This window comes from Cetorhinus maximus, chromosome 4 (genome assembly GCF_964194155.1).
Source record: "Cetorhinus maximus chromosome 4, sCetMax3.hap1.1, whole genome shotgun sequence".
NCBI lineage: Eukaryota > Metazoa > Chordata > Chondrichthyes > Lamniformes > Cetorhinidae > Cetorhinus > Cetorhinus maximus.
Genome location: NC_135882.1, coordinates 64,769,794 through 64,782,537, shown reverse-complemented (window position 1 = coordinate 64,782,537; position 12,744 = coordinate 64,769,794). Strand labels below are relative to the sequence as shown.

The following is a 12,744-nucleotide window of genomic DNA, read 5'->3' as shown; positions in this document are numbered from 1 at the left end:
GTTCCACTCTTAAATGCCAACTGCACCGCCTCAAACTGTGGGACAAACTCTTAAATCTCAAGAGATTTGGTATAAAAATGTATTTCTATTCTTTTAATCATAATATTGACATTTGGTGTATAAACTTCAGTAGTGGTTTATTTAATCTCTAACAGGTGAGAGCATTTTACAAAAGCTCTTGTTACTGCATCTGAAAATGCTTCACAAAAAACTTTAAAAAGAAATCCTACCTGTTATCCCCGCGTGTTAAAGAGGAATCCCCCCACCCTTCCACCAGAGTCACTACTGGCTGAGGCAGCTGCCTTCTTGCCGAATGAAACCAGCCTATGTGCCCCAGCTTGACGCATTAATACATTAAAAATACATTTATCTACAGTGGAGTAATTACTATCACCTCCAAATCTGAATTATGATAGTTGTAGTTAAGTTAATACAAACATCAACAATAACTGTCAGGTAGACAATAGAAATTAGTTCTAGTCTGCAGTTTGGAGCTGCCCTTTTGAGGTAACTGAATCATTTTTGTGAAACATTTTCAGAACAGGACAGATTGAGGAGCTCATGGAACTATTGAACACATGGTGGATGATACTTTGAAATTATTGAGGAAAAGAATTTATGAAGCAGGTGATTAAATAAATCACCAGAATTGTTTTGATGTCAGTGCTCACATATATATCAATATTTTGAACTGGTACAATTCCAGATTCTTTGAACTTGAATTTACTTAAAAAAACAGCAATTAATGTTTAGTTTTCCCTTTGGACACAAATTAACACAATTGAAGGCAATTCTAATTAGACTAAAGGAAAGTAATAGAATAAGTCAGATGGATTTGTGAGAGGATTTGCTGCACAATGCATAAAGGTTATTAATAAAGTACAAAATGACTGTGCTAATACAGGAAGCAAAGTACCTTCAGTAGAGTGGGATTGAAGATATCCGAATAACACACTGATAAAATTTAACCAGGTCTTAGATTACAATTTCTAGATTTGAATCAGGAATGAAGCTAGGTTTCAAGTGGATACTTGCATTTGAAAGATAGGTTAGAAAGCTTATATTGGACTGATAAAGGAAGGGCTGTACATATTTCACAGCACTCCCTCCCCCCAACTCTATGTGGTCCTCCAAAAAGTGAAATTCTGAATAAACCGAGTCTGCTTGTGCATCTAGCGAATCTGTGACAAAACATTTTTTCTCAATGCAGCTAGTTCTGAATAACGACCCAGACCTGAAGCAAGCATTAAATTCCAAGCCGCTTCCTATTTGCTCACATGTAGAAACCTTGATCAAACATATCCTTTGAATGTGATTAAAATGAAAGTGTGGCCTCAATGTAACAGGTTGGTTTACTTTCATGCTGCACTATAAAATGAATCTGATTCCTAACCAATCTCAATGGTGGCACATACAGTCGAACATGTGCCTTACCACAGGGAGAGACTGCCTCGATGTGGAACTGACTCAGCTTCCTGAATAAATGTCAGAGAGATAGTGCGCTTTCACAGCCTTCCATGGTGGGCTTGTGAGCAAGGCTGGATTCGCCAAACCCCCTCACCACCCCTCTTCCCTGGCTCTCTACCTGCTTAACAAATGTGAACCTCTTCCAGTCCTGACGAAAGATCATTGACCTGAAACATTAACTCTGTTTCTCTCTCCACAAATGCTGCCTCGCCTGCTGAGTATTTCCAGCATTCTCTGCTTTTATTTTCAGCTTTTCAGCATCTACAGTATTTCTACATCTACAGTTTTGCTTTCAATGTTGTGCATTACTCATTATACTCCCTAATTTATAGACTTATCTACAGCGTCAGACCTTCATCTCAAGGAGCAAGTAACCAGCCTCATGGACAAACTTGCAAAAACTGAACTTCACAGGATCACAATCACATTATCAATATTATATTTATCTGCCTCCCCAATTTTTTGCCAGAATCTTTGAGACAAAGATTTGCAGAAACATCAATTCATTGCCTAATCCCTTAATACTTCTTAATTCTATTTTTGTTTCCTGTTTCAGAGAATAAAGTGTCATGCTTCATTTGCAATATGATTGTACTTGTCTTCATTAGCAGTGCGTAGGGTTTAGAACACCATATGTGTAAGACAATATGTGGATATTCTTGGTTAACTGCCAACTTCCATTATCCACTGTAGGGATCCTCTCCACGCTATAAGTTCCATTATACATCCGGTTAACTGTATAATTTTACCCATCAAGTGTGAAATTACAGTGAACTTAAAGTAACAACAGTGTGACACAGTTCAAATGCTGCAAAGTTCTCTATTACTATTAAAAATATGCAACAAAACTTGAAGCAAAAAATTCCTAGCAATGTTTCATTATGATTATAATAAGGCCTATATATAAGAGACCAAATGACTGCCTAACATCAGTTCCAGTTTCAGACTTGAAGCTGTATTGAAAGTCAGAAAGATCATTATGAGTTGATCCCAAAGGCAGTTGGTTTTTGGCAGACAATGTCTACTTCTATTAACCAAATAATATGTTTTAATGTGAAACATATTTGCAGTAAAGCCCTCTTTAGATCAACCTATACCATATTTATTTCCCTGGTGGCTGTCCGATGCCAAAGCTATTACCAATGGTTCTGTTGTGCACATTGTTAGGGAGGGCAAGAAGATCACCTGCTCTGAGAAGTCTGAAAAAATGCTTTAAATGCTTTAAAATTTGCTAGAAAGTGCAAGGAAATCTGTGTAAAAATACCTGGCCTCCATGGCACCTCTTCTTAATAACAAGGACTTTACTGATAGCTTACCTTATGAGGGACTGTGGCTATGATCTGCTTCTCATCAGTGCATAAGATTACTTGTCAGAACACCAAAAATTGCAACACCTAATATTTTCACTACATCAATGGATTAATTGCTTTAAAATATATTCAGTATTGACAATATGAGAACTCTCTTATGCTATGATTGTCCCCTAAAGCTAAGCTTCTTCCCTGTGATCTGCATCTTACCCCAAATGGATGGTACGAATATGCTTCTGAATCCCTGCAGAAGAGCTGAGCACCTTTCCACAATTCTTCCACAAACACTTGAACATAACTTTCATAGAGTTCTGTGAAAAAAGATAATAGATTAAACATTTCCTGTGGTAATCACATTCTACAAACCAAGGATCTAACTTAATAGCAGGCTTGTAAAACAATCCAACTAAGTGGTGTGTAAGAGGGAGACAAAGTGAGAAGTTTTCAAGGACTGAGGGGCCAAGGATTTATTTTTGAGGAGGGAGGTGATGATTACAGATTTTAATGGCATGGAAGGTGGGAGAGAGAACTATTTACAATATCAACTAGCCCCGGGGTCAAGAAGTGAAGATGGGTGCTCAGCAATTTCGAGGGAACTGGATTCGGAGGTGGGTGCTCAGCAATTTAGAGGGAACAGGATTAAGAGGTGAGTGGGGCAAACTCTCAGACGGTAGGGGTGATAGGAGATCTGGGTTGAAGGCTAGGGCTCAGGAGCCTGAGAGGGACTTTTGGTTTTGTATGCAAAGTGGAGGGGCAAAGCTGCAGAGGTAGCTGAATAGTTGGCCTCAATCTGAGTGACAAAAAAATCCATGAGATTCTCGCACTGACTAATTGAAGTGAAGGTGGAGGGAGCAACGGCGAGAGGGTGTAAAAAAGTTGTTGCTAGTGAAGGACAGAGACGGGGAGATGGCTCAAGGGATCCATGCTAAGGAAATGACTAGGATAGGAGTATAGAAGAGAAGGGGCAAGGGAAGGAGAGGTGGTGGAGAGGGAGTGGTTAAGTAGATCAACAGTTGTAGAAATATTGTGGTGAAATATTGAAGTCAAAGACTGAGCTGTTGGCAGCTTGAAAATGCAACTATAAGTGACGTAAGGGACGCTTTTTTCCAGGGCAGATGCAGAAGGAAGAGAAATAGTGAAAGATAAAGAATAATTGAGGGCAAGGATGCTACATCCGAAAATAGCAAATAAACATGAGATAAACAAAGCCTCTTAAATAGAAAGAAAAACTGGCAAACATATAGTTTAACTATGTTTATAGCTAAACTATAGTTTAACAATGGGGAAATATTTAAATAGGATACAGAAAGGATAAAAATGATATTGAGTAAGGGAAAATGGAAGTCAATCAAAAGGCATGGGGTCCATAGTTGAATGAGATTACCTCAAATGTAAAAAGAAGTATTTAGCACTTATAAGCAGACATTTTAAAAAAACAGCAAAGGTTTATTTAAATCAAAAGCTGAGCAGATTGAGAAAAAATGAGCAAACACAATAAACACAAGCAAAGGACTATAAAAGAGCTTTTTATAAACACATTAGTATCAAGAGAATAGCTAAGATGAGACTTTGCTAAAAACTGAAGGAGACAAGCTTATAATGAAGAATGAAAGAATGGCAGCAATACTAAATAAGCACTGTGCCTCAGTTTTACAGAGAACGTAGATACTGGATTGTAGAGATGCTATATTAAAGAAGATACTCAAATTTAACATAGTCAATCACTGGGACCTATTCTTTTATATTTTTAAGGCAGAGGTAGATAGATTCTTGTTAGGCAAGGGAATCAAAGGTTATTGGGGTTAGATGGGAATGTTGAAATTGAAACACAAGAAGATTAGCCATGATCCTATCGAATGGAGGAGCAGGCTCGAGGGGCTGAATGGTCTACTCCTGTTCCTATTTCTTATGTTCTTAGTTTACAACTGATGATCCTGTGAGGAACTAGGAAAGAAAGAGTACTATCTGTAAATTTTCCAAGAGTCACTAGAATGGAAAATTGATGGATGTCAAAACAAAAAGGAGACAAGAATAAGGATGGGATTTAAGGTAAGTCAGTTTTACTTCAGTTGTTGTTAAACTATTACAGGTAGAAATCACATAGATTTGGAGAAACATTAATTAACTGGAGCAAGTCAGCACAATTTTGTAAAAATACAGACCGTGATTAATGAACCTAAAAGAATCCTTTGAAGAATTTAGATAAACAGATTGCAGTTTATATGAATTTTCAAAACTTTTGAACCAATTAAAATTTCTATGATTTCTGAGTGAGCAAAGCTGTGCCTGCATCTGCAGTTGTTGCAAGGAAACTCTGTAAAGGTGTTATTAGGAGTTTGAGCTGGGAATGTACTCAAATTTAAGTCTGAGGTAACCCAGCAGGAAGCTGAAGAAAGGCCTGAAAGTAAGTAGGTTTTAAAAACTATGCTGCAGATTTCCTTGGATCTCTTCAGCAGAAAAGCGCAAGGCTACTGACCAGACCCACAGCTGCAGCTATGCACCTTAACGCTTCCCAGTTTACCAGCATCAGACTTGAGCTAGAAGGCAGGCTTACATCAGGAGTGTCACCAGGCATCATATTAATGGTTCAAGACAGCCTTTCTTGGGTCTGGATAGATGCTGTACCCTTTGGGTGAGCTGCTCTTGCCCAGCACCAGGGTGGAGGGCCAGGAATATTTGCCAGCAGAATTTTTTTGAAAAGGTGATGGGATAGATCTTGAATAAGAAAACAATGCTAAGTGAGAAGGAGTGTGGGATTAGACTCATCGGCCTAGAAATTGGTGCCTGAGAAACATTCCTGCCTCTTAATGAGTCTAACATTTATTTACAGAATCATTGATTGCTCAAACACTATTGATAACTGGTCCTAAACCATTACATAGCAGAGCTCAGACTGTACACAGCTTACTCTATTCAGATGGTTTAATTCAGATTAACACAAATTCACTTTGAAGTTAATTGTCACATCTTGGGCTGATAAGTGGCAAGAAACATTCACGCCACACAAGTGCCAGGCAATGACCACCTCCAACAAGAGAGAATCTAACCATCGCCCCTTAATATTCAGTGACATTACCATCGCTGAAACCCCACTATCAAAATCCTGGGGGTTACCATTGACCAGAAACTGAGCTGGACTAGCCATATAAATACTATAGCTACAAGACCAGGTCAGAGGCCAGGAATCCTGCAGCAAGTAACTCACCTCCTGACTCCCCAAATCCTGTCTACCATCTACAAGGCACAGGTCAGGAGCGTGATGGAATAATCTCCACTTGCCTGGATGAGTGCAGTTCCAACAGCACTCGAGAAGCTTGACACCATCTAAGACAAAGTAGCCCTCTTGATTGGCACCCCATCCACAAACATTCACTCCCTCCACCACCAAAGAACAGTGGCAGCAGTGTGTACCATCTACAAGATACACTGCAGAAACTCACCAAGGCAACGCCTTCCAGACCCACAACCGGTACCATCTAGAAGGACAAGGGCAGCAGATACATTGGAACACCACCACCTGAAAGTTTCCCTCCAAGCCTCTCACCATTCTGTCTCAGAAATATATTGTTCCTTCGCTGTTGCTCAGTCAAAATCCTGCAGCTCCCTCCCTAACAGCATTGTGGATGTACCTACGCCACAGGGACTGCAGCGGTTCTAGAAGGCAGCTCACCACCACCTTCTCAAGGGCAATTAGGGATGGGCAATAAATGCTGGCCTAGCCAGCGACAGCCACATACTGTAAATGAATATTTAAAAAATTGGAAAGATGATTTTGTTTTGTCTGAACTGGAAAGCATTAATGACCATGGATCTCAGTAGAAAATTGGAGGAACTGTTTGCTCATAAATTTCGCTGCATTATTTTCTTGATAATGATGCATTATCATTAATGAAGCACAAAGAAACAGATTTTTAAAAAATTGCTCCCTGGGTTAGGTTTTGACTCTGGTCATGAAGTAAAATGATTGATAGTGAATTGAAGAGGTTTTAAATCTCTCCCAATTTTTAATTCCACTAAATAAAAAGGAGAGATGCAAAGCAAGCTGCCAATTTGCCGTCACCCATCTAAGACTACGGCACAAAGTCTAAATCTACCCCATCTTCTCCAAAAGTTATAGTCATATTGAGGTGTGGGTGCTGGCAACACCCACCCAAAAAGTCATCTTTCCTCTGTAAGCCTAGATAGAGAGGCTCCATACTTGATGGTAGGTTGTCCCAGCAGTGTAAGTATGGTGGAACAGAAATATCACCCAATCTAATTCTGGGCAAGAGACTGCACCCCAAATCCCAGGGAGGGATGTCATTTCATAGCCAAGGTGAACTGCTAGTGGCTACAAGAATGCATCACTGCCACTTATCCCAATCTGTCCTTGTAAAGTAGAACAGTCCACAGCCATCCTGCCTGAGGTCCCTCCAGACCCAATAGGGTCAAAGAATAAACCTTATGGTTCTTTGGCTTACAGGGGTCATTTTGTCCCAATCAATTGATCCTTTCAGTTACCTAAGTCATGGTAATAAATGCAGCTCCCAGCTGACAAGTACCATTGAAACCTTTCGAGGGAGGTAAGGACACAAGCTTCTGAGGGTAGCCCAAGAATTTCTCCAATGTCCCACCCTGGGGGAAATCTTCCCATGGTCCCCCAGAGGAGTTTAAAGAGCCATTCTGGATGGGGAAGAATCTTGCTGAAAGTGGGGTTTTGCTTCAAGTTCCTTATCCTGGCTTCTGGAGCATACACTTGGCTTTTCACCCTCTGCAGCACCAGGATTTCTGGTCCCTGAGTGTCACAAGCAGCACGGTCAAGCCTAATTCTATCCTCACCCAAAGTATCACACACAGGTGTTGCCAGTGACAGTGCACAGAAATCCTGAATGGTTTCCTGACTACATCGCTCCCCATCCCCCCCACTCATCCATGGCAATAGTCTGGGGAGGGAGACCAATTGTAGCATACAACACTGTCCAGGTTATGAAAAGAAAGAACTCAGGGGTTGAAACAAAGACCAGAGGTTAAATCCCCACAAAACATAGTTCAATTACCCATTAAGCCACTGGAGGAAACGCAAGGAGCCATTTCTATCTTTCAACTCTCCACTCTCAGGTTTCCCTTCTGACTTAGCTGCAGACGGTTCTACACGCCTAACAACTGAAACGTTTTCTCTGGATTTCCCAGTTGATGTACTATTGTCAGAGCCAACATCAGACAGCAATTTGCTTGTCTGAACAGCTGATCATTCATCAAAGCCTGAGCATACGTGGTAATTTAACTAGGTTGTCAATTGTGAACCTTTTACTTCAGGTCATCAGCAAAAGCATGAGGCTTGGCGACTGTAAACTGAAAAAAAAGTGCATTTATTGAGCATCTTTAACACAGAAAGACATTTAAAAGAGTTGTAACGAAAGAAAGGGGTGCCACGGCAAAGATGGAGTAATCAAAAGCTTGGCCAAAGAGCTGAGATTTAGGGAGCGCCTTAATAGGGGAGAGCGAGGTGGCGACATGCTTATGGAGGGAATGTTAAAAGTGCAACCCAGTAAGTGAAAGGCACAGCTGCCAATGGAGAAGAAAATGGAGGGATACACAATAAGTTGGAGTCAGGGAAATGGAGATTTGTGTAGAGTTGTAGGGTTGCAGGAGATTACAGAGATAGGGTGGGGCAAGATCACAAAGTAATTTCAACTAAAGGTAAGAACTTTAAATTTAAAGTTTAGGAAATTGGGAGCCAATGCATGTCAGGAAAACAAGGGGTGATTGGCAAGGTTGATTTGCTATGGGATAGGATACAGGCATCAGAGCTTTGAATAAGTGCAAGTTTACAGAGGGTGGAGAACTGGAGTCCAACAGCAGCACATCGGAATAGTTGAGCCTAGCGATGCTAAAGGCATTGATGAGGATATAATTGTGTATATGAGCTGAGGTAGGGGTGGAGGCATGTTGCGGGGTTGTTATTCGGGTGGTAGTACGTGGTCTATGTGATGGACAAACATAGAAAATAGAAGCAGGAGTACGGCTTTCGGCCCTTTGAGCCTGCTCCGTCATTCAATATGATCATGGCTGATCCTCTATCTCAACGCCATACTCCCGCTCTCTCGCCATATCTCTTGACGCCTTTAGAGTCTAGAAGTCTATTTCCTTCTTAAGTATATTCAGTAACTTGGTCTCCACAGCCCTCTGTGGTAGAGAATTCCACAGGTTCACCACCCTCTGAGTGAAGAAGGTTCTCCTCATCTCAGTCTTAAATGGCCTACCCAGTATCTTGAGATTGTGATCCCTTGTTCTATACCCCACCAGCCAGAGGAAACGTCATCTCTGCATCCAGTCTGTCCAGCCCCATCAGAACTTTATACGTTTCAAGCAAATCCCCTCTCATTCTTCTAAACTCCAGTGAACACAGGCTTGGTCGGCCCAACCTCACTTCATCCGACCATCCCAGGAATCAGTCTGGTGAACATTCGCTGCACTCCCTCTATGACAAGTATATCCTTTCTTAGGTAAGGAGATAAAAACTGCACACAATGCTCCAGGTGTGGTCTCACCAAGGCCCTGTACAGCTGCAGTAAGACATCCTTGTTCCTGTACTCAAGTCCTCTTGCAATGAAGGCCAACATACCATTTGCCTTCTTAACCGCTTGCTGCACCTGCATGCTTGCTTTCAGTGATTGTTGTACAAGGACACCCAGGTCCCTTTGTAAATCAACAGTACTGTTGATTGTGTCCAAGGCTGCAGAGGTTTAGGAAGGTGAGGATGATAATGAACCACCGTTATAGTCACACAGAGTGCCATTTGCTATTTTGGTTGAGGTCATTGGAGGGTCAGAGGGCAGACTCCGTGACTGATGAGAGGTTCAAACAGGAGATGGGAGAGATGGTCATAGATTTGAGAGCAACCCATTCTAATATTTTGAAAGAAAAAGCTGAAGACTTGGTGGCAGCTTGCAAGATAGAGGAAGATGAGTGAGAGGAACAACTGGAAACTGTATTTGGGGTAACTTAAACATACCTTTCTTTTCCTTGGTATAGGCTCATCAAACAACAGGTTACTGGACTCCGCCTCATCAATGCTGTCATCCGGCTGGATAGCTGCACGAAAAGGTTTGAAGCTGTCGGCCAATAAGGGTGGCGATGGGGTAGATGGATTTGACTGATCACTGGGGACCCCCCAGCTCCAGTTGCCACTGCTGCTGTAGCTTGATGACATGTTAGCTCCCTCCTTCCAAGAACCGTTTTGATCTGTTACACAAAATGCAGCAGAAATTCTCATTCAACAGGATCATTGTTTATAACATACAGAACATAGCATAACTTCCAGTAATCTTGTGATGCTGACACCTATATCACATTGGAGTAGATTTTCACCTAGGCAATAACGTGATGGAACTAATCACCCTACTGTTATAGAACATATCCGTGTTTCATTTTCTCCCCTCAGAACCCCTGTCTCCATTTTCCTGTCCTCTTTCCCATCCACCCCACTCTGGTCCTTATCCTGCTTTTCATCTTCTTTCCCTTGCCCCAATATGAAAGACGGCCCATTGCACTCCCTGCCCCACTGTGAAGGAAATGAATCCTCAGTGCTGCCCTCTTCTTTTTGCACCCCCTGTCATTGCCCCCTCTTATTCTCCCCTCTGGTCTCCCTTTCTCCATCCATCTCTCCCCATTACTTCTTGCCTCCCCAGTTCTCCTTCACTTTCTCTTCACTTGCTTGTTCCGCCCACTTGGGCCCAGTTATTCTCACTTTCTAACACTGCTTGACCTGAATTTGATTTTGATTTCCCAGTTGATAGCTCCCAAAAGTGGGCACGAACTTCGTGATGTGCAATCAACCAATGCTCATCAGTCATGACGCAGGCAGCACTCTAATTTTGTGCTGTTTACTCATTTCAGAGTCCAGTCAATGCTGTTGATTGGTTGGATGCACCCCTAGCAATGGCCCAATATTGTGAGTGGCTAGCACCTCTTGAAGCTAGCCTGTGCTTAATCTGCACATCCTAAAGGGGAGATGGACTGTGGCACTGGAGCAGTTGCTGGCAGTCATTCAGGAAGTCACTCTGACCGGGGAAATATTGAAGAATGGCAAACATGAGAGAACATGGACTCCACAATTAGCAGATGCTGCATTGAAGGCCTTGGTGGAAAGGTCGGAAGGAGGAGAGGTGTCCCTCCAGCCGCACATTCAGGAGGCAGCAGATAGCCGTGGAGGTTAACACCAGGAGTCAAGCCCTCAGGACCTGGGTGCAGTGTTGCAAGTTTAATGACTTCACATGAGTGGCCAATATCAGGGAATGTGTCTTTAAATGTTGTATTCTACTAGCTGAACCATCATCCTGAAATACTGCTCAATTCACCATACGCCCATCACTCACCCACCTCTATTTATCAGGACTCATACCTGATACTCATATGCTTTACCACATCCTCACACACTTAACAGTGCTGCAAGCTTCACACCCACATCTCAAAGCTTATACACACTGCCAGTCATTCAACCATGACAGCCATATCACCCAAAAAGATTGCACTACACTAAATGACACACTTTCCTCTCAAGCAGGACAAGGTGGCACACAACCAGAGGCAACAAGAGCTAACTGAAGCTGAACAGGCATGGCTGCATGTCCTAATCTTCATGAAGGAAATTGTGTTGGTCATTTTTGGGATGCTCATTGCTGAGCTTGTGGCCAGAGATGGGGCTGAAACCATGGAAGGTAATGGTATGCTCATACCTGATCCTCCCTCTCACATCCCAGCTCCTTCTCCTTATCCCACACTTTCTTCTGATTTCCAAGCCGCAGATGGTGTAGGCATGCACCTCTTTCTTTCCTCCAGCCCCCCAACCAAAACCTTGCCCTTGTGCCTTTCTCCTTTCAAATACCCACGAGGTACAACCTGCCCAGGCAGTGGAGGAATAGCAAGAAGACAGTGATGATGAAGATGCATCGTCATTCGACGTCACACTTGCAGCCAGCCACCAGAGGATATTTAAAGGATAACACAGAGTTGGGTTCTGTACATGGTGAGTCACCGTTGTCAGGAAGATATAATAATTCTCATAATGTTATTGGAATTTATTGTAAAATAGTGGTATCTGTGTCTATATGTGTGTGTGTGTGTGTGTGTTTGTGTGTGAGACTTAATTGGATTAAAGGCAGCTGGTCTGAAGGCTTTGATGTGAACACGGTAAACATGGGGGAAGTTTAGAATGTAAGCTGTAAAAGGGCATTTGCATTTTTAAATAAACCAGACTAGATTGTTTCAAAGGAGGGGGAAATGTGTCACCTAGCCAGGTGAAGTTTAGAAACAGTGCGGTGAGAGATTTTTATTATCAGCAAGGTAAAAGACATAGTGAAACAATGGGTATTGGCATTCAAAAGGGAAAATATGTATAAAGGAGTGAAGGCTGTGTGTAAGGGCAGGCATTTTTAAGATCTAACAAGTGTGAAAAGCCTTCAGCATCTACGCCTCAAACTGTTGTTTTCAAAGAACTGGAGTTAAGGAAATTCACTTTGAATTCAACTGGTTCAGGGTATTGTGTGTCACCTTGCCTGAGTCTTTTAAAATCTGTGTCTTACTGTTGCCTTAACAAAAGTGTAACTGGGATTCAGATTAAGTAGGGGATTTAGAAGTTATCATAGTAGTAATTTATAGATCTGTGTATGTATTTAAAGTCATTTCTTCTACTAATAGATATCTAATCTAGTTTTGTAAAAACCTATAAGACTTGGTGGTCTTATTACTGCTGAATTCAAGGCAGGATCTAGAAATTTATACAAATTGTAAAACAAGTTGTGGCAGTTGTTTCAAGTTTCCCTTTGGGATTTGAACAACTCAGCATTTACCATTGGCTGTGCCATAACATCAGGAATAAGTCATTAGCAGGGCAGAGCAAAGGATAAGGATAGCATGAGTGCCAGATGGCCGGAGGGTGAAGACCCACACAAGTTCTTCTGCAGAGGACTCAGATGAGGATTTTGAC

The 12,744-nt window shown here is 41.9% G+C and overlaps 1 protein-coding gene across 1 annotated transcript in view; it reads right to left on the bottom strand.

Moving 5' to 3' along the window:
* Window positions 1–12,744, bottom strand: part of znf704 (zinc finger protein 704) — a 268,334-nt gene that overhangs the window by 54,290 nt on the left and 201,300 nt on the right. The window contains exons 4-5 of the mRNA XM_078540255.1: window positions 9,772–10,001; window positions 2,988–3,088 (exon numbers count right to left, since the gene is read on the bottom strand). Coding sequence (XP_078396381.1) covers window positions 2,988–3,088; window positions 9,772–10,001 — 331 coding nt within the window. The remainder of the gene's footprint in view (window positions 1–2,987; window positions 3,089–9,771; window positions 10,002–12,744) is intronic.